Raw genomic sequence first — 23,400 nt, forward strand, 5'->3', positions numbered from 1 at the left:
AGCATGGATTTTTATCGTTGAGATAGCGTGCTATTAGCAACGCTTCTCTCAAAAGCAATAAAAATCCTAGCGCTAACTGCCAAACGTGAGATTATCGCTGGAAACCCAGCGATAATCCCACGAAGTTTGGCGATAGCTTGCTGATAGGGCCTCACATACTTAGCCATGATATTCACCTTACATAGGATATCATGGCTAAGTCAGTTTCAAAGCAGGCGTAAGGAAAGTAGTGATAACAGAGGTTATCGTTACTTTTCTCGTCGCTATGCTGCTTTGCGTGAGGCTTGATAATAGTAGAAATGTCGCTTAGCGACATTTCTCCCTTTTATCCTGGGGAAGAACGCACACTTTGCATCTCATTAGAGATGCAAAGATGGGCGTTAGGAATTCAGGCGCTAAGGCAAGGTTTCACGCGATAGCGTGACCTTGCTAATATAGCGTTAAAATTATCGCCGCTTTTCGGCCGAAAACGGCGATAATTTTATATCGCCGCCTTGTAGATATGCCCCTGCATGAGGTAATGGATCAACCTACTTCAGTCATTGGCTGTTTTCACTTGCCAGTGACTAGTCCATTTTGCCTGATGACGTGAGCAATTCTGTCTAAAATGTGACAGGGCAGGTGGGCCAATATGTGACAGTTTCCAACGCTTGTTTCTTACTTGTCCTTATTCTTTTTAAGTCTGGCTTGACATGGCAGCGGTTTGCATACCTATTGTTACCAATTCTTTAAAATATATATAGAGTGGTCTTTGGCTCCACCCAGAGGACTGTTGCTGTTTCACCTGATGTTATTTGCTGTTTGATCTATCATTCCGTCGCCTATGGAATACTTCCATGGAATTAAATTAGGTGCGATTTTATGTCTCAAAAGTGCACTGAATAATCACATTATATTCTTTATCTCATACTGGTACAGTATATAGAAAGCAATCCTGTTTTGTTTTACTTTTTTCAGGAGTCTTTTTAAATGATATAGTCAGAAATCATGTCAGTCTCTCACGCATGCACACTTATATGTTTACTGACTTATAGTCACACATGCGCAAGGACACATAATCCAGCTGCTAAAAACAATAAAAGCATTGGTAAATTCATTAGGTCTGGCATTAATGTGATAATTTACAGAATCACATGCATAAAGAGTCAATTTGCATGCCGTACTACATTAACCCCAGACCTACTGGCTTTACTAATGATTGTTTTATTTGACTAGCCATCCATGTGTGTTTAATCCTTGTCTTCAGGTTACAGTGCTTCACATCCAATAGTCGGGGCACAAGTCCTATAAAAAGAAGTAGGGGACTGACCAAGTTAGGCAGTATGCAAGTGACATCATGACGCGTGCCATTACAGCACATGACGTCATGATGCATGATATTCCACATGGCATCACAGTAAGTGGCCTCACTGGAAGTGACATCACAAGAAGAGATATCAGATACTAAGATCTCACACATATGTTTATCAGGTGTATCATGAGTACATGTAAGTGCATTATGATATTAAACAAATGAGATTTGGAGTCGAGGTTGTGCCAAAAGAGTGGTGCAATCCTGGCGCAAAATTTGGCCCTTAACTAATAAAAAAAATGTAAACCCTGCCACAAAGTAATTGGCAGCAAGGAAAAGCATGGTAGTAGATCTGTTCTGCTTAATTTGTTGTTGCAAAGTATGCATTTTAAAATATTTTATGGGGTTAAGGCATCTGCTGCAGAGGTGCTCTGTAAATCTCAGGGAATAATAATGGTGAGATAACTCTGGAGGTTAACACATTTGTTGAAGAGATCTGTGGTTTGTTGAGTCCTAAATTTGAATCAAAGAATTATAGAAGATTAATTTGTCTCCTGCAAAACATAATCACCCACTGTTTTTGGGAGAGTGGGCGTTTGGGGATTGTTGAACCTCTATTTTGTTGCTACCTTCTTCGGGTTTGTTATTCATGATATCGCAACACACATGGTGTGCATCTTATACAATGTTGTGAGCATAAATATACCACTTATCTATGCAGTAGTGCTCTGATATGTGTATTACATAAAGTTGCACACTTACATGATTTCTTTTGAATGGATAATGTGTAAGTTATGTTAAACGCTCTAACACTCTGCATTGGGATGAGTAGCGCTATAAAAGGAATAAAACAGTGCTATTGAAATTGGTATCTGTGTAAATACTGGGACAGACTGACCCATCCGACATTCTTACAGTTCATGCTCCTATATACAGGGACTGAACACAGTAAAAAGCACGCATCTCCTAAGTACCTGTGAAGAGATAACAAGCTGTGTGCTTTTGTTTCAATTCTGTTGTTTTTGCATGTAAGTGTGAGGTTCTAGGCCGCCTGCAGTCTGATACTCGATCAAAAGGAGGCCTGATGGCCCCTAAACGTCTGCCTTTATCTTTAGCACAGCCGGAGGTGAAAAAAAAGCCCCCTGGCTGCCTGCACCTTGCTGCTACCTGCAGGAGCTGCTGAACGTGTCCCGGTGTCTGAAATTTACACGCGCTTTACACGCGGACAAGTTCAACATATTGCTGTGGGGCCCAGCTTGGCAGGGTGTGAAAAATAGTGGGTGGACGCAGTGTACTCACGTGTACCCCGCCAATAGTACATTCTGGTTGTGCTAGTAAGATACATATTTGCCTTTGCTTTTCCTTAAAAGTAAAATGAGCGTCGATACCTCTTCTAAGTGCACCTACCGACTAGGAACACCAGTAGTGGGTTAGTATGTCAGAACACATTTGACAAAAATATAGTGTGATGTAAATATTGTTTACAAAAATATTGTCTCATTGATTTTATATTATTAGCTCCAATCTGGTGATATTTTTAACAATATTTTTAACAATATTTAATACACAATATTCTCTTGGCATACCTCTATACTGCCTCCTAAAATTATATGCCACGGCTATTTTGTTCAAAGTAACAATTTTTTTGCATTCATATGGCTGCCACATTTTTGCAGTGGGCGGCTTGTTCTACTTCTGTTTCTTTGTGGCTTATTCTTGAAATGAAAAGGAAATAAACATTGCCACAACAGTGTGCCAAGAACAGACCAGAGCTATTGGCTTTGCCAATGTTTGTTGTATTTTTGTGTCCTTTCATGCCCTCTGCTAAGCACGTGCTCTCACATCCCTCCTACTGAAGCGACTAGGTTTCTTGTCAGTCCTGGAACGCAGCCGAGCAGAAGGAATAAGCCGCGTGAGAGCCGCGCGCTTCCACCTCATTGGCTCTGGCCGGCTGCTCCGGATTAGGCGTCACCGCGCACAGCTGCATTATCAATCCATCCGGAACAGGGATGACCTTGTTCTTCAGGCCTGGGCGGTTGGGAAACCCACGCTCACTTTTCGGAACAGCAGGAAGCTGACGCGTCAGGCATGGACAGGGAAGTGAATGAGGTGAAACATGGACAGCGGTGGAAAAGGACTGACTATAAACTTGGACCTCAGACTGTACTGTTTCCTTAAATTCAAGTTCACGCAGCTTTATTACTAATGTTTACTTCACATGGGTTCTCATCAGTCTGTCGCGTCCTTTCACGGTCAGTTTGTTTATATCTAAATGATGAGTGGCGCCACCATTTACAGACATTGAAGCCCTGGCTTCCACCCAGTTTCTTAATTCTGAGGGGGGCGAGTATGGGGGATAGTTAAATCGTCTTGCTATATCCACTTCCGTGAACGTGAATTTAAAATCCAGTAACACCTGCCTCTTCCATTCAGGCAAGGAGTTTGAGAATGTATGAATGGAATGAGGACGAAAGACGTAATGAGGTTTATTTCTTGTAATACCTTGTAATTCGAATATTGTTGCTGTGTCCTTCCTCCCTTTGTTTCAATCATAACTCACTAAACGAGGATGTATCCAAGAAAACACATCGGTCTGCAGCAGGACTAACATGAAACACACATAGGGCCTTATGACTTTGGTGATGCGGGTGAGGGCCGCCACACCAGAGCCCTGTTCCTGCACCCCCGAAGCCATAATTAGACCACTTGCTGGATTCTGACTGGAATCCAGGTCAGGCGGTCCTGCGGCAGCGGACCCACGGCAAGGCCTGTTTAAAGGCTTATAGGAGATCCATGACAGGCACCGTAATGGGAACGTCATTGCAGGAACTGCAGGAACTGAAGGTGCATGTGCCCACCTGCATGCACCCCCTAGCGCAGAGGCAACAAGGGGCCCTGCAGGAATGACAACAAAGCAACCAACAGCCGACCTTGGTCAAGCACTTAAATTCCATTAATCATATGTATCAAAATGAGTGCAACATCTCCCAGCATGTGCTGTTGAGAGATACTAGTTTAACATAAAAGTCCACAAAAAAAGCGAAGGTGCACTCTATCAGAAGTCATACAAGACCAACACTTGTGCTTCAGAAAATGTTCTTCTTTTTATTTGAAGATGCTTGATAAAACACAGGCACACAGCCAACGCGTTTCGTTCCCTAGCGCCTTGGGAACTTCATCAGGGCTTGCTAACAGTCTTTTCAGACAGACCAAACTAGGGTAAATAGGTCTGAAAGGGCCTCATTTGTTTCCTCTCCGCCACACTTTTCATGGTGGGCTCACTGCTATGAAAAATGTGGCAGAGCGATACTCATAAGCTTGGGAGGCTGCAGCAGCCCCGCCAAGCATATTACGGCCTCAAGACCGCTGTAGTGCCGATGTGCTCCAACCGCCCAAGTCGTAATGGGGCGGTCAGACTGCCGGTATGGCAGTGCTCGCATTGCCACCGTGGTTATGATGGTCCAATGAACTGATGTAGTCATAATAAGACCCATGAACACGTCCTTACTGCAACACTCGTGAAATATTTTATTACGTAACATCAACAAACAAAATTTACACCACAGAAAAGGACATGTTGAGGCCCAACATGTGGCTGCCCAGAAACTATCTAATAAAGGGACCCCCAGATCAAGAAGTCCATGATGCTCTATTGGACTGACCCTGAAATAGAGGAAGCAAAACAACTTGTGTTACTGCATACGCCTTGGAAATGAGGGAGCAAACTTAGCAGCAGGCCTTGATCTAAGTTTGGTAGAACTAAATGAACAAACAACACTTCAGAAGTAAAGCAGGATGCCATGAAGTCCAGACAAGACAGCCCTGTGTACACGAAGACCAAATACAACGGTAGCCTGGAACTGTACACCCAACGCAGGAAGGGCCACCTGCTGCTCCAGATGAAAAGCAGAGAGAACCTTGGGCAGAAAGGAAGGGCCAGGGCATACAAACAGAGCATTAGGGAGAACCGTCAGCTGCTTCACAAACGATATGGCCTCCAACAAAACAAACTCAAAAATGAGGAGACCTGTTGGTACCTCCTCAGGAGGCTCGAATGGAGAATGCTGGAGACTCAACAAAACTAAGGGCCGATTTACGAAAGTAATCTGAGACAAAATCCTAACTTTACGACTTTCGGTATTCACAAAGGGCATTTAGGAGTAGTAACATTAAGAATCCTAACTTTTCGGAGTAGTAAAGTTAGGACTCTTAACTCCACTACTCCTAAATGCCCTTTGTGAATACCGAAAGGCGTAAAGTTAGGATTTTGTCTCAGATTACTTTGTGAATCGGGCACTAAGTGCAAATATTGTTCTACATACAACCGTAGCGAACCTCAATAACCCACACAGTAATAGTGTCCTATGTTGCTTTTCTGCATTAGCTAGGTAGTACATCTCCCACCAAAATTGACTGTTTTATCCTTTTACCTTTGTATGAGAGAAATTAAAGAACTTATTTGTATATAGGTTTGTGAAAGGTATAAATAAACACCAGGAATACCGTTGACAGCCATCCATCTGTTCCAAGCAAGGTACAGATTAATATTATCTCAATTAGGAACCTGGGGAGAAATGGGGAGAAAGGTTAAGATACTGTACACACTGGTTCAGAATAGAATCAACTGTAATTTCGGTACTTCACAGAACCACCGCATGGCATCCTTAAGAAGAGAAGAGACATACATAGTCAGTTGAGGGCGCGATTCTTCTTTTAGATTGGTGCAAAGCAGAAGACACTTAAATCTGGCCATTGCGGATGACCCTTCTCTAGATGAAAACTGGCTCTGATGAGCCTGGTCCTCCAGGAAGCCAGAACCCCAGCAAGCCAAGAAGTATATGAGGGAAGATAGTAGGGGTGCAGTGGTGTCTATAGAACCAAATGTAGTAGAACACGTAGCGAGGAACAGGTGAGGTCAGGTAGCGGAGACACCACTGCAGATATTTGTGGACTGCTGACATCGGGGCAAGGAATGTGGAGGAATTAAGGAAGGGAAGTGGGAAGGAGGAACTGGGGAACAGAAAACAACAAACTATAAGAAACGCAAGACTAGGTGACCAACTGATTTGGAAGTGGGAAAGGGCAACAACAAGGGCCATGCAACTACTAGGTATGTGCAATAAATTCACATTCCGCTTGTATCTCACTTGACCTGAGGAAGACCCACCCCTGACCCTGAAGTGTAACCTCTTCCATACATGTTCAGCTTGTCCAGAACTTGCATTCCTGGCCTTTCTGGTACTCACACAAAGGTCTAATCCCTCTGCGGGCCCCTGATAATACCTTAATTCTTGCCTCCTTCGATACAGATTTGGCCTTATCGAAAGCGGTGAGCACAGTGTGCTCTCGAACCACCATATCAAGATAACGTTTAATGGCAAGATCACCTTGATGAATCTAATATGTCCTACGAATATTAATGAAAGAAACAACAGCAAGATTAATTGAAAACCCATATATATTTCTCAATATACCCATTTTGTCATAAACAAGATATTGCACGCAAACATTAATGAGACTATATGCCTTGGCAGCCCGATGCTCCCTTTATCCAGTGGTTATCTGCTTGCGGATTAGTGGAAAATCCATACATCTAAGGGAGAGGTAGTTGAAACATTTAAAAAAGGGATTTAGGAAAGGTAAGTGTGCAGTTATGGAAATGCCATAATGGAAGGTGGCATCAGTCACATAAGTGTGTCCCTCATCTACAGATATAATACCACACCTGAAACGCTCCAGAGATTGCATGAATTATTAAAGGATTCGGAGAGCACTCATTAGGTTTCATTTCACACATTTAATGCACAGACTTCTTAAACATAATCTGTAAAGACACATCCATAGAGAGAAAGATGTACATGTAATACATGGTTAATTATAGGATTAAACCCATTATAATACAAAGAAAGGGATTATTTCCCATTCAGTCTATGCAGGACGGGATCCTGTATTTCAAAGTGCAGCTCCCACTGCTCAGGAGGCGAATAAAAGCATATAATCAGGTAGTAAGGTCAGTATATTATTATCATTTAGAGAAGCTATCTGCAGCCCAGTAATTACCCGTTCAATGAAGAGTGATGATTGCAACCTGACACCTCTCAGTTCACTTCATGAGCTTGTAAGACTTGTGAGGTCATCAGCTTTCAGTATAACAAAAGACATCTCTTTCCATTTGCATCTCACACTCCTTCCCCTGGAGTGGAACTTGGTTCAGCTTTGGCCATTTTATGAGCTCTTCTGCTGTTTTGGGCTCACAAATTGTTTTTTTTAGAGATTAGGTCAGTAATGTACAATCTAACAAAACAGTTAATTTTTTAAAAATAATGGGGCCTATTAGGATGGCGGGCGGACGTAACCCAAGCGGTGCTGGGACAGGCCGCTAGTGGTGCGGCGGTCCCGCACCGGCAATTAGGATGCCACCACCACGGTGGCATCCCCCATCCACATCATTGTGGTGGGCGGTGCACATAGCACCGCCCGCCACAATGCTGTGGCTGCACCTTGTGCATTTGCCTGCACAACGTGACAGGCACAGCGTGGTGCATGCCACGTTGTGCATGTACACCCCTCACCCCACCAACACCCTGGGGGCCCGCAACGGGCCCCCACAGTCATGCACCGCATGCCTTTGGAAAGGCACTAATCCGCCTGTATGCTATATGGATGGCGGTGTCTTCCAGACACCGCCACCACATCCAGCCCCTTTTCCGCCCGGTCGACTGGTCAACCGTTGGAAAACTGGCGGATGGTCTTTCCGTCTGCCGGGGTCCCCCCCGCCATAGTAATATGGTGGGGGAAATGGGTGGCGGGCCGTGTATAATGTCGGGCGATCGCCGCCATATGGGCGGTGGTGATCCGCCTGACATTATAACAGACCCCAAAGAATCCAAATTTATCCTTTCATTTGAGTTGTTAGTTCATGGGTGCTGCCATCTCTTCCACATGAGCCTTTTTTAGTGAGACTCTGAATCCTCGTTATTGAATTGATGGGTGATGCATGTTATCCACAGTGAAATACCTGGTGGGGTGCCGAAAGGGAGTCTGTGGTAATGGAGAACAGACAGTGCATGGTTGAGCAGACGTGAGAGTTCACAGAAGAGGAGATCTTCAATGGCTCCTGTGGGTGCATGAGTATTAAAGTGGCATCTGGTAATGGAGACCTTAGAGTAGTTGTGAGACGTCCTATCGATCCTTCGGGTAATTGGGATGGGAGCCCTTAGAACATTAGTGCAGCAAATAGGAGACATCAGAGTGAACCTTCAGACATGTAGGAAGGGAAGTTTTAGAACCTGTGGTAATGGAGACCTGAGAGGTCAGCAATTAGGAGACATCAGAGTGAACCTTCAGATATGTAGGAAGGGAAGTTTTAGAACATGTGGTAATGGAGACCTGAGAGGAGGTATTTAAGTGATCCTTTGGGTGCGTGGGAGAAGAGGTCTTAGAGTGTGTGGTAACAGAGATTTAGGAGTGCTTGGAGAGGAGACCACCTTTGTGTGCATGGGAGGAGTGATATTCAAGTCATCCTCTGGGTGCATAGGACTGGAGGCCTTAGAACATGTGGTAACTGGGACCTGAAAGTGTTTGTGAGGGGAGACATTTGAGTGATCCTTCGGGTGCACGAGAGGAGGCCTTAGAAAAATTGGTAGCACATATATCAAAATGGAGGGGAGAGGAGACATTCGCTGGGTGCGTAGAAAGGTAGTCTTTGGAACACGTGATACTAGAGACCTGAAAGTGCATGGGAGACGAAACACTGAAGTGATCCTTTGGGTGAATATGAAGTGTTGCTCAGACATGAATATACCTTAAAGAAATGAAAAGACAAGATTCATTTGGCAAAACAGGAACAAGTTGGTTTAATCAAAGGCAGTGGCCAGGAGAGTCTCAAAAGAATGTGTCTGAGGATAGTCTATCCGTGTACAAAGTTTTGTCTGGTATTACATACATCTCGTGTGGTACAATAAAACTATTTCTGCATTCTTGAAAAAGCTTCTCAGTCGTATTATAACAATTTTAGGTATCTGATAAGGGCGCATATATCCCGACTCTTGGCTAGTGTGTATGTGTCCAGATGTCCGCATGAGGAGCGCGTGATTACCATGTGTGGTGCGCATGTTGTGTCCTGAGTGACTGAGTGTTTTTATCTACATGTGGTTTCTAGCTTTGTGGTATTTTGAGGGAATTTAAGCCTTTGGCCAAACGTGTTTTATTGAGGCCACTTGCCTCGGACCTGTTTGTGGTGCAACTATCTACCTGTAGGATCGATCAGGGTTTTCCCTGGTCGCATGTTTGTCTTTGGGTTCAGAGAGGCCCCACCTGTGACCTGTTATTCGATAGGAATGGGTATGGGTCGCAGGACCTGCCTGACCACGTATCTCTGACTGGGGGCTGATGGGGAGGTCATCATGGATAAATCCAACAGCAATGATGCGAGTTCACTGGAACACCATAAAATGTTATGGCAGTCACTGGTATCATTTCTATCCACATTTTCAACATTGTAGGTACAGTTGTCATCGCGCACATTGATCTTGTATTTACTGATATTGAAATAGGTATGCATTCCTAAATCATGGCGTACAACAATATTGCTTTTAAAGGTAACAACATGTCATTTGAGCATAGATTATGGCATACATTGACATTGCTACTGCTGGTATCATCGCTGCTGTGCAGGCATAGATTATGGCATACATTCACATATTGTGTAGTAAAGGAGACCTGGGAGTGCAGGGGACAGGATACAGTCTATCGATTCTCTGAGTGCATAGAAGGAAAGGCCCTAGAACATATGATTGAGGAGACCTGTGACTGTACAGGAAATTTAGGTGTGTGGAATGAGAGGTGTTAGAAATTGGGTTACTGTTTGAATAGGGTGTGATCCCTGATCAAGCAGCAACCACCATCCCTGTCAGGGTAAGGCACAAGCAAACCCCAAATTAAACAGTGCACAATCCTCTGGTAGCTTGGCACAGAGCAGTCCGGCTTAACTAGTTGAAGTATTTGAGCAACACCTCAAACAGTAAAAAAGTGAAAACACCACACAAAAAGATCCCACACCAGGTTAGAAAAACAGAGCACATTTTAATAAATAAAACAATGCCAAAAGACAAAAATCCAATCATTAGAACCGGATTTATGATTTTTTTCAAGAATAAAGTGAAAAACAGCACCTAAATCATGCTTGTTTGGCTTAATCAAGGCTCTGTGATTGCCGGCATTCTGTTCAAGCACAATGTCCTCAACCACGGAGAGGATAATCTCTTTCAGTGCCAGTGACATGGGATTGTCACCCATTCCAAAATGGCCACCCTCACTTGCCATCTGCACGTGACAGTGGTCATCTTTATAATGTTTTGTTAAACGTCATTTATAAAAACATTCATGTGCACACATAGGCAGCCATTTTTAATTGTTGTTCTATAACTCTATTACCTAACTTTTAAAAGACAACCCCCTGTTTGTGCTCATGTGTATAAACAGGGCCAGCTTATCCCGGAGGAGCGTCACCCCACTAGTCAGAGTCAGTCACATGAAAATAAAATGATAATAAAAATAAAACAATAATATCACTTTATTTTTCTGTGACTGGCTCTGGCTGAGATGTGCGTGAGGAAGGGCCGCGCCATGACAAGGAGGAGTGGTGCGCACACGGGCACATGTCAGTTTGGCCGGCCAGCCTTCTTAGGCCGGCCAAACAGGCATGTGCACTTCTATTTTGCCAACCCATCTGTGTTGGAGAAAATTCCCAAGCTCCCAGGCAGAGAACAGGCCGCTCAGACCAATCTGCGCTGCTCTCATAGCAGCAAAGCAGCGTCTGGTGGAGAGCCTATACTTTTCCAGTGACTTCTGGCAGAGGAGCACCAAGGCGGCCGTGGGTATCGGCGCAGCGACGGATACGTTTTTTTCTTTAATTATTATTTTAACCCCAAATTTCCTCCACCCGCCTCAATTTCATTTTCTGGCAGCCGCCACTGATAAGCAGTCTGCGCAAACCCCATCTACTTTACTCGTCTTCTACATGTCCCATTAGCTAGCATAGATTAGCTATCCAAACAGTTATTTCATGCACAAGTTTGTCTCTCACCAGAATAAGAGGAAGAGAGCTTAGTTCACACCGCCTCCTGCAGGAAAGTGCCTAGTGATGGAGGCGAGGAATTGGAGCATTGGTGGTGGTCCAGCTGCAGACTCAAGACTCTACCTTCTTTCTTTGCTGTTTCTTAGAGCTCTTGATGTGGGCCTTACTTTGCCTTTTTCGACCGCACGTGCTCCTCGAAGCTGGCAGCGGATTGCTGCTCTCAGCCTGATGCAAAACAATTTGGGATGCGTTTTCTATTGTGACAGCCTTGCGGAAGGCTTTGAAATAACGATTTCATTTTGCTGCAAGTCATCTGTAATTTCAGATGTCAAAACATGTATGCTTACAAAATTGCTCACAATCTGGGAAAGAACCTGAAGGTGTGAAGAAAGGCACTCATTCTGCACCCGAGGCTGGTTGTGCCAGATGAAAATAGACTGCCTGATTACTACCATTGCACAAACATTTACAGATGACAAACTTTGCACCAGAGACAATGGTCATTCTGCACCAACATTTTGCCCGGTGATGACTGAATTTATCACCGACTACTTTTATTAAGATGACATTATTCAGCCGTCTGTGAGGATGGCACCACTACTGCCTGAGGTCTGTTAGAACAAGCATTTACAATGCATTAGGTCTCGCAACTGCGAGTTTTAGAGCTATTGGTATTGTAAATGGCAAAATGCCTTTTGAAAAATTAAAAGATATTGTAATTTATAACAGTAATTTTCCACCAGTACCATAACTACCACTATTATTTTTACTATCACCACAGAGTAGTAATAGTAATAATTGTAGTGGTGGTTATGGTATTTGTGGTGGTTGTAGCGGTGGTGGTAGTGGTGGTGGTATTGGTACTGGTGGTGGTGGTACTGTTGGTGTTAGTGGTGGTGGTACTGGTGGTATTGTTTTGTTTGTAGTGGTGGTTGTATTAGTTGTGTTAGTGGTGGTGGTATTGGTGGTTGTAGTGGTGGTGTTATTGGTGGTGGTGTTACTGTTGGTGGTAATGGTACTGGTGGGGGTGGTGGTGGTGTAGATATTACTGGTGGTGTTGGTACTGCATGTGATGGTGGTGGTGGTGGTGGTGGTTGTACTGGTGCTGGTGATACTGGTGTTGGTACTGGTGGTTGTTGTACTGGTGGTGGTGTTATTGTTAGTGGTGGTGGTAGTTATTGTTGTTGGTAGTGGTGGTGGTACTGGTGGTGGTTATGGTACTGGTGTTGGTGCTGTTGATGGGACTGATTGTGGCGGTAGTTGTGCTGGCAGTGGTATTGGTGTTGGTGGTGGTACTGGTGGCAGTGGTGTTGGTAGTGTTGGTAGTGGTATTGTTTGTAGTGGTGGTAGTTGTGGTGGTGGTACTGGTGGTGGTGGTGGTATTAGTGGTACTGGTGGTGGTGGTAGAGGTGGTGATAGTGGTGGTGGAATTGGTTGTATTTCTGTTCGTATTTGTTGTGTTAGTGGTGGTCGGACTGGTGGTTGTAGTGGTTGTGGTGGTGGTGGTGGTATTGGTGGTGGTGGTATGGTACTGTTGGTGGTAGTGGTCCTGGTGGGGGTGGTGGTACTGGTGGGGGTGGTGGTATTGGTGGTGGGTGGTGGTATTGGTGGTGGTGGTGGTGGAACTTGTGGTGGTGGTGGTATTGTACCGTGCAATGTGCTGCTTGTAAGCGAGGTGAAGAGGGTTGACCTCAAAGCAAGAAGGCAGCAGAGGGTCAAGGGCGACCACAAGCATGTGGGGCGCTCAGGGCAGTGCAGTGCGAGGTGGTCAGGATACTTTAGGAATGAATGGGCGGCTGGCTGTAAAATGTAAATATAGGGAGGAGCATGGGATGGGCTGAAAAAAAGTGGTCTGTCTAGGGGGTGCTGATCAATGAAGCTGCTGGTCGGGTAGGGGGCTGCAGGTGAGTGGGCAGTGGAGGCCTCAATTTAAAGGGTCTGCTGCCTGCAACGTGGAGAGGATTAGAGGGGTCAATATGTCAGGCAGTGCATGAGAAGAGAGATGTCTGTCTGCAGGAGGAGAATGCTTGTTTACGGTAGATAATGAGAGGTGAATAGGAGGTGTATGAAGGTAACATATGGGAGACTCTCAATAGGGAAGGTGGAAAAGACGGAAGCTGAAAAGATGTAGCGGAGCGGGGGGGGCAGTCTATAGGCACTGGGGGCATCAGGTCCCAATGTCAAGGGTGAAAGGCCTGGTTCTGCAGACCGGGGGGGGGGGGGGGCAAAGACTCCCTCCCGCAACAGACGGACGCTCCCCACCTCCAGCTGAACACAAATCAACGGCCAGGCAGACACTTCACACCGTGCAACCGACCCTGTGTAGAAGCAGGCCTGGGAGACCCCCCCGCTGGGACAGCCGAGGAACTACAACAAATCAAAATACAAGAGGATTTAAGGTGGAACGAGAAATACACCAATAGCATGCCTTCATCTATGAACGAAAGTAAAAGAACTTGCTAGAAGGTAAGGTTCTGTGCTGCCAACCACCAGGGAGAATTATTTCCCATCTCCCGCCTCTTGCATGACAAACCGATAAAGCTGCCAATAAGTTCAGGGCACCGCACTGATTGACGCTGTTCACAGAGTTCTGAGCCGCCGGGATGCTTAAAGACGAGTTATGTGATTGGTCAAAACCATAGTACCCGGCAAGAAATCACAGCTTGCTCCCATCTGATTCGTTAATGAGATATACTTTCACCAATAGTAGTCCTCTGCTGAACATTCAGAGATTGAATCTGTGGCACGATTGGTCAGACGTGAACGGGTGCGCTAAAGAGACAGTTGTCTTTGGAACCGTCACTTAGGAAAACGCCTTAGCACCGTGACGTCAATTAGAAACAGAGGCAGAATCTAATGCCTTCGGTAGTCAGAGTCTTTCTTAACTATTTTGGAAGAATGTTATTTTGCCACGTTTTTTAATTAAACATTTACCCCAATAGCAAAACAATTAAGCGCTGCATGGCGATTATCTTAAGTAATGGCGGCACGGCGCGATGCAAACAAGCGCTCGACAGGCATCCGCTGTTTATTTTTGCATTGCGCTTTCACTTTAAAGTGAAAGCGAGATGCAAAAATAAACACGTGGCGCCATGTCTCCTTTTTTGTCCGGCCCAATCAGAGAGCTGGACTGGCGCGTGCAAGGCAGCGTGACAAAGCTTCTGATAAGAAACTTTGTCACGACAGCTGTAATGCAGGCGATCCAGTCCGGATGGGCCGGGCAAAAAAGCGAAAAGGAGGCACCCTAGAAACCTTATTCCCAATGGCAGCCCACCGTTTAACATAATAATATCATCTTTATTCGTTTTTTTTACAATTTTAAAAACCATAAAAGAACACTTTTTGAACGATACAATACAATATAAAGAAAAACACATGTATCAAAAACATAAATATATGATGGTTAAAACCATTCAGGTATCATATACTCTCAGACCAAGGATTCACATAATTTTGCTTCATCAACCTAGACTAAAATCAGGCTCCATATTACAGGTTATTCCTATGTTTTACAATGCATCTTAAAAAGTTAAGGACATGATAACAGATCAGTTCGGAGTCTAACATTTGAAGACGTAACATCGCCGGGCGACATTGTCTTAGTCCCCATCGCTTTAATACAGGTAGTAACCAAACCTTCCTATGTGAATGATAAAATTTACAAAACAGAATTGTATGTATATTTGACTGTATTGATACTTCATCACAAGGACAAATAGTGGGAATCGAATCCCAACAGTTTCTATCGGGGAAAGAAACTAATCTGTAAAAAAAATCTAATCTGAATCTTGTCAGCAACATTCTATGATAGGTGCTAATCTGTAATGTTAAGTATGGTTGAATGAAATAAGTGGTCTGAATCAGATTAGCATGAAGGGCCGATGGTTTTATTGCCACAGAAGTTAACCTTAAGGACTCCAAATGCGTTAGCGCCAATTTTTTCAGCGCCCTCTTTGGCATTTCAATAATTTTTTTGGGGTTGAGATAATATTTCTCTAAGCCGAGATCCTTGAAGAAATTTCTTACATAAGATAGCCATTTTATCTTTAGAGGGTGGTCTATGGTCATTGAGTCTATCAAGATTTCCTGCGAAAAGACGTTATTATCGGAAGTCCAAATGCGTCGCCAGAGCAATAGGGGCTGAATTCTTATCAGGTCCTCGAGGTATGGGATTCCGAGCTCCAGGTGGAGAGCGTATACTGAGGTGCTCGTTGGTAAGGCTAAAAGAAATCTCAAAAAATTATTTTCAGCAACCTGAAGAGCACTGACCTCTACGGATCCCCATACTCCAGCTCCGTAGAGGGCAATCGCCTGGCATTTAGCTGTGTAGATTTTTAAAAGCTCCACTGGTGGCCTTTTCCCTAGTCTCTGTGAAAAACTTGTCAGGGACATTATCGCTCTTTTGAACAAGTGACATCTAGCCTCAACTGCTGATCTCCAATTGAGCCCGTCGTCAATCATTAGCCCCAGGTAGCAATACTTAGTAGTCACCTCCAATTTTTGATCTTTGAGACAGATGTTCTTTACTTGCTTTTTGGATCGACCGGCTACCATAACAAAGGTTTTTTTAACATTGACTTGTAGGTCCAGGCCACCCATAAACTCGGCATATCTATTTAGGGATTTCTGCAGTTCGCAAGGGGTGCGGGCCAAGATGACCGCGTCGTCCGCATAGAGCAAGGCAGGTATCAAACGCCGTTTTACCCGCGGTAGGTCCAACGCCCCCCTCAACATCTCCACCTCCAAACCATTTGTATACAAGGAGAAGAGGAAGGGGGCGAGGACACACCCCTGCCTAACTCCTCGCTCCACTCCGAAAGGCGCGGTCAATTCACCCTTCAAGCCAAAATGCACCCTTGCAGAAGCCCCTGAATATAACTCTCTCATAAAATCTACGAGAGGGGGGTCCACTCCCATTCATGTCAGGATGTTCCAAAGTTTTATGTGTGAGACACAGTCAAAAGCAGCGGATAAATCTACATAGACCATGTAAACCGTTTCTTTTTTTGCTTGGCAATATTTTCCCATGATCAAAGTAAGATTAAGGGCCTGCTCCACCGTTCCAAGCCCCTCCCGAAATCCAAATTGAAGATCTGAAATAATATTTCCCTCCTCGGCCCACTGCCGAAGTCGTTCAAGCACAACTCTACCAACCACTTTGCCTAACGAGTCCAAGAGGGAAATGGGACGGTAACAGTTAACGTCTTGACGATCTCCTTTTTTAAAGATTGGGACCATAATTGACTTTGTCCAGGAATCAATCAGACCCACTTTTGCCGCTGCAGTACATACTCTAGTGAGGATGGGGGACCAGAGATCCGAATTGAATTTAAACAGGTCTACTGGAACCCCATCAGGGCCGGGGGCCTTTCCACTCTTACTTGCTTTCAGGGCCGCTAAAACTTCCGTGATATCAAAATATATGGAGATGGGATAGTCAACATTTGGGAGAGAATGTTCTGAACCTTTGCTACCGGTTACTGTATCTTTAAAAATCTTGGAAAAATGAGCCACCCACGTATCTTCATCGATGGCCACTTCTATCTTAGGGCTATTTGAATCCAGGAAATATGGTGTTTTGACAGTACGCCAAAAGACCGAACTATTCTTTGCTGCGACACTGGAGTGTAAATCATCCCATAATTTCTTTTTTAGTTCAATAATTCTTTGCTTTCGTGCATTAACATATATTCGCCTCAAGAATTGGATCGTTTCTGGAACTCTATCTGTTTTTTTTTTTTTATTCCTTTTTTAGATTGGCTAGGGCCGTGGTGCAGGAGTGATTAAACCAACCTTTGTTGGTTGGGAGTGACCTCCTTGATGTTGTGGTAAGAAGTTCCTTAATCTTCTCTAATATTTGTATGAAATTTGTTAAAATTTCTTCATCAGATAACGATAGATTGAGGCAATTGATTATATTTATATAAGCCTCTTTTACCAGTTTCCCAGTAATTTCTTCCGGGTTGATCACCTCCCACTTCAATGTATACCCATTTGTCCTGCCTAGCTCCAATTTATTTTGTGCGAGAGTTGTCGCTATAAACGGAGACGCGAGCCAATGGGAATAAGGGGCGGGGCTTCAAGCCCTTTTCACAAAGTACTCATCAGCAATAATTCTCGCCGAGTGAGCTGCACATGTGCGTAGCAACGCTAGGCGAGACCTAAAAACGGTCCAGCAACTTTGCTCACTAGCTTCGAGTCACATTTGGGGAACAGCAATTTGGGGAACATTGAGGCATTACCACGGCACCTGGACAGGTAATAAGGGACCGTTTTGTAAGTGTAGCCATGCTGGTGCCTCGGCTAAAATAGCCAACAGGATGCATCGGTGAGTTGAGTGCTTGCTGCTGATAAATGCAGTGATCCGAAGGAGGCGAGGATAAATCACAGCAAGGGAGACTGAGCCGTTCATCCTTCCGAGGTTGCTAACTTGACTAAGATAAATTGGGTTATAGTAACATCTGGTATTTACATTGGTTAAAAATGGCAGAAGTACAATATGAAACACAGTGTGACAGGGATGCCTCAGCAGGATAAGCTCTTTAACAGGCAGGCAGTGATATGACTTCCTACCCTGAGTAAATGATCATGTTCACACCCAAGAGGCCTGCAGTATTTTGTTTAAGCTCTAGTTTATACATTTGGGAAGTCTTAAATCCTGTAAAAAGTACACTGTAATGATTTAAGGGAAATTATTTGCACTGCCTAGAAAAACTTTATAATAGGATTGAGATAACAAAGGCAAAACAGGCCCCTGCTTATGAATACAAAACATACTTGGTGGCCCAAAAACATCTTAGAATCTAGAATGGCGCCGGCATATTTAACCTTCTCAACATGCTGTAGTCAGGGAGGCAAGGATGAACAGATGAGGTGGACCAAGATGTAGAAGCAGCCTCTGTGTTTATAGCTTAATTATGGGGTCGATACACAAAAGCAAATGGGATTACAGGAAGAAATACAACAGGTGTGCTCTTTTATGTGCTCTAACCTGCCTTTGTGAACTGGCCCCTGAAATATACAACTCCCTATTATGTTTATGTTTTTATATATATAACACACAAAAATCCTGAGGTCTATAAAGGCAAAGAGAAAAGGTGGTATGTAGAGTGAGGGAAAGAAGCCTAATGTACGTGGTGGAAGGGCAAACACTCCGAAGACGTGGTCATATAATCACCCTGGGTAACTAACCCCATCACATGGGATATTCATCCCAAAGAAAATCTCAAACTCTCAAGGGGCAACAAGTCCCTCAGCGAGAGGTGAGAGCTTTATGCTGTAAGTATTATGCACTGGGCAGTGGACTGAATCCACATATGAACGAGATGTGAGTGGGGGTTGCAGTGCTGGTGAAAAAGTAGTGCAAAAAGGAGTGTATTAAAACTAGTGACGGGACGGCCAGGAGAACTCTGTTAGACAACGCCGTACCGATGCTAGATTAAAAGGAGTGAAGGCACCACTAATCCGATGTAATCAGTGGAGCAAGGTATGAGGTAATGGTCGACATGTTTCAGCCGTGGCGCCTAACTAGGCTCGGCTTTCATCAGGACCTAGTAAGCTACTGCAAAAAAGAACGTGACAAAGGATATAGAGGGCACCCTCAAGTTGCTTGTAGGGTGCGCGTGTCCTCAAAGATACATACAACACCTAGACAAAAAAAGAAGACTCAGTGTGAGAATGTGGAACATAGTTGCTCAGTAATGACAAGTGTAAATGTATAAACTTAAAGCAAACTCCACTCACCCGTAAAAACTGGGTGGAAAAAAGGACCTCCACCTGGCAACCGCTCAGGAAGGAACACCGCTCTGAAAAAAAGATGTAAGACAGCTGAAGGGATAGTGGCTTACATGTCATGAGCGAGTGTGAGATATGTGAGTAGGTCATCTAAAAACAAGGGAGACTAACAAAAGCACTGTTTGCACAGAAAGTTGAACTGAGCAAAGATCATCGTTTGCCAATCGGAAGAAGCGGGGTTGGAAACGTGACCTGGGCTGAGTAACGGGTTAGAGCGATATGAAAATGCACATGTCTGTGTAATAGTAAATCAAAACCAGGACATATACTTAAAAACATCGCTCGAAGTTGAAGGGGTAATTGCCTTCATAGTTATGTGAACAAAAATGAAAACAGGGGCACAGGAGCCCAACGAGCAAGAATCCTACCTTTCCGTCGGGGAACCGGGCTGGAATGAGCCTGCAGCCGGAGGTCCCGCGGGGTTAGACGGAGGCGGATAAAGTAAGAATGTGTCAGCAGAAAATGGACCAATCGCGGGGCAGGTAGTTCATGCTCGCAGGAGCGGGAGCCAATGCGGAGCGGGGAGCCGCCCGTATGGCAGTAACCTAGGAGATTGGAATGTGGCTGACAAGTAGAGGGTGACGCTGTCAGAAGTTCAAAGGTAAGAGCACCACACTTGAGTAGGGAGATGACGTGGTAGCGCACTAGCGCAAGGAATGCGGAAACGCACGTCTTGTAGCAAAGCTAGCTGTCAAAGCGCGTGTCGCTCCGTGATACCCAAGACGCTGAGGAGGGTGCGAACGCATATGGGAGAACGGCTCCAACAGCGCGGAGGGTGAAAAATGCACTGTGTTCGCCGGGAAATAAATGGCGAGTAAAAGATAAAGCTGCAGGGAGTAGTACATCAGCAGGGGGTGTATGTGTCGGTGTACAGAAGCCGTGCAGAGCAGATGCACGCAAAGGTTTGTCACGACAATAGATTAATGTAAAGGCTAGATTGGAGGTGCCCATGAAAGCGGTGTGAGGCATGGGTCAGTTAGTGAGGAGATACGGACGAGCCAAGTGTGTTATAAAGATAGCCAAGGAATATCATCGTTCAGACCCTGAACGTGTGTCTTCAATTTGTACACCCACCTCTGCTCACGTTTAAATAGGAACGAGGAGCTATCTGTAAGATGTGGTGGTATGTAGGGTTTGTCAATGACTGTCCAGTGAAGGTCATTGGGTGCATGATTGACCTCTAGAAAGTGGTTGGTAAGTTTGGTAGAGGAGCGACCACACCGTATCGTGCTCTTGTGTTCCAAAATGCGAGTTTTGATGCGGCGGGTGGTCATTCCAATATATCTCAGCCCGCAGGGGCAGGTTATCAGATAGATCAATTGAGAGCTGTTGCAATTGTTTTTATATATCCATGAATATTCCCATATCTGGGTCTATTGGGCCTATGAAAGAGTACGTAACAGAGAACTGCAGAAATAATAATTTAGATGCCCAACTTTGTGAAGAGACAAAATGAGTTTAGGTTGCTACCATTGAGCAGGCAACTGTATCCTACGTGATCTGGGAATATCTGATTGCCATTGGGTGTACATTGATGTATGTCAATGCTTCCAGTAAAGACAAAATGGGAACATGGGATATTATGCACGAAAGGCGAAACCAAAGGGCCTAATTGGTTTCTCTATAATCTATCCCCTCTCTTTGAACCAATCAACTGTGTTTTGGGTGGGATTCATGACAGTTTACAAACTTTCAAAGTGTAGGAAATGGTCCACAGTGTCGAAGGCAGCGCTTAACTATGGAAGTACTAAAATAACAGCTTATAAACAAAAATCCCATATGCATGGTGGTCTGATGGGCGAAATTGAATATTTTACACCAGTTTTGCCAAATGTCATTGAAAACGGTGGTTGAAAATCACACCAAAACCTGTGCAATCTTTTGAATTCAGCCAATGATGGGTTAACAATCTACTCGGAATGTAAAGTGTTAACTCACACCTCAATCGCTTACAATATTAGATCACCATTTATAGTGCATTGTCAGTCACATGAATTAAAAATAGTGAACCTTTTGTTTCTGTCCTCAGCTGAGACTATCCACAGCAACAGTTCTATCTTCTTTGAGAACATGAATTCCAACACTACACCATCCTTGGACAACCCCCTTTCTCCAAGTGCATTACCGACACAATTGCAGAAGAAGGTCCGGCGACCAAGCCTCGTGAGCATGAACAGCGAAATATCAGGGTCATCAGAGAGCCTGCCCTCATCCAACCTCAACAACAGTAAGAACCCTGCTGTGGCTTGTGGCATCAACGCAAAGCTTTTGATTGCATTTGGTATTTGGATGCAAATGAGGTTTACAAGGTCTTTGTACATGACTGAAGTCTGATGGACCTCCAATGATTGATTTGAATGTAGTCTCTAAGTGCACATCTTGTGAATGTCATCCTGTGACTGTGGTCTGTGAGGCAGTGAGGATCTCGGGAATGGAGTTGCTAATGTAGTCCGTCATACAATATAAATGTTTTGAGTTGTATTCACCCCCCCCCCCCCTGCAGTTAACTTTTTCAGTCAATTCGCCAAATTATCTATGTAATTCATTATCAACTTTTTTGTTGACAAAGTTCCGAAAACATCACAGTCTTTTAACAATAATGTTCTCTCCAGTATGTCCCTATCATTCTTTGAACATCTAACAGTCGATATTACTGGGTCTTTAGAAACTAAAACCGAGCCTGCCCTCCACCCCCTGAGTCCTTGCCCAGCCCATGTTGTACACAAGAGTCTGACACTATTGGCCCTCTCATCACCCCATCACTCTCCTAAGCTATCGTTTCTTGAGCATAGAAAGGGGCTCTTGGGGTTCTGCTGTTTAATAAAAATCCTCAGCTGACCCCTTTACTCTTAGCAACTACAGACCCATTCCACTTCTCCTTTTCATAAAAAAAGTATTGAATGGGGCAATGGGAGGCAACGCTATGATTTCGTAGAGTCAAATAATATCTTAGTCGCCAAACAAGAGATAGGTCCCTTCACAGTGCCTAATTTGTAAAAAAACATAAGGGCCAGGGCCTTTGTCATGGGGTCAATACAGCTTGCACCATCCAGTGCCCCTGCCATGCTGCCTATGACAGTAACAACACAACTACTAACCATCACACTCTTACAAGTGTTACAATTTGGACTATCCCAGCCCCCATAACTACAAGAATGGCTTGGGAGTCAGGTAATAGCCATTTTTAATGTTTGTTGAGTCAATAATTACCTGTTGTGGTCATCTCCAAATTAGCCAGACTGCACAAACTTGCGGCAGACAGTCACAAGCCCCGGCGTTCACAATTCTGTGTCGTGCTGAGCACCAGAAAACACTGGCTCAATTTAAGCACTGGCCCTTCATGTCACAGGGTGTGTGCTGCTGCCTGCTTCAGACCAATTACGCGCTATGAAGGATCAAGCTCGCAGTCTAATGTTAATAACACTCTTTTCTAGTTATCATATTTCTTCAGAAGAGAACCAAGCAGCTCACTTTCCTCCTTTACACTCTGCTCCTTCTCCTGTAAGGTGTGGAGTCCCTCAAGAGCCATATTTGTTATAATTTATACCCAACTCCTCTTATAGATCTCATTCATTCTCAATGTTGTCTTATGCCACTAACACTCAAAAACGTGTCTCTTCTAATGATGGCCTGGGCCTCCTGGCAAACAAACTTTGTGTTTGCATGTCACCCGAAGTCGGTGGCCATCTGAATTTGTCATGCCACCTACCGCTTGGAGATCACTCCGAAACCGCTGATTTGTTTTTGACAGCAATTTCTCCTTTTTAGATCATATTAATAAAGTTTATTTCCCCAGCTGCTACTACATAAGAATTCTGCATAAAATGATTTCTATTCTACAAGTCGAGGGACAAAAAGCGGCCGGTCAGGAGACCATCACTTCTCGCCTGGACTTCTGTAACATTCCATCCGTAGGTGCAGGAACTTCAATTCACCAAAACGTTAGGGGTAGTGGAAGTGACATCACATGCCCTTTGACCTTCAATTTCACTCACACACATACATGCATACACACAATTAAATTAAATTCATGAAGCTTTATTCGGTACATGAAAAATGACCATAAAAGCACAATCAAAAGAATAAAACATACATTTAAAATCTTAAACGGCAATTAACAGTCCAAGCCTAAAAATACAGATAAAATGGGTTAGAAACACATACTTTTCCTAGCCTTAATAGAATGAATTAAAAACAAAGCAGTAAAAAAACAGATATCGACGTGTTGTAAGTTAAA

General features: G+C 44.2%; 1 protein-coding gene across 2 annotated transcripts in view; it reads left to right on the top strand.

The window, feature by feature from the left end:
• Nucleotides 1–23,400, top strand: part of PITPNM3 (PITPNM family member 3) — a 1,847,214-nt gene that overhangs the window by 1,615,864 nt on the left and 207,950 nt on the right. For both annotated transcript variants that reach the window (XM_085649907.1, XM_085649908.1), the window contains one exon: nucleotides 21,193–21,390. In XM_085649907.1, coding sequence (XP_085506033.1) covers nucleotides 21,193–21,390 — 198 coding nt within the window. The remainder of the gene's footprint in view (nucleotides 1–21,192; nucleotides 21,391–23,400) is intronic.

The sequence above is a fragment of the Triturus cristatus genome, chromosome 3_2 (assembly GCF_964204655.1).
Source record: "Triturus cristatus chromosome 3_2, aTriCri1.1, whole genome shotgun sequence".
Taxonomy (NCBI): Eukaryota; Metazoa; Chordata; class Amphibia; order Caudata; family Salamandridae; genus Triturus; species Triturus cristatus.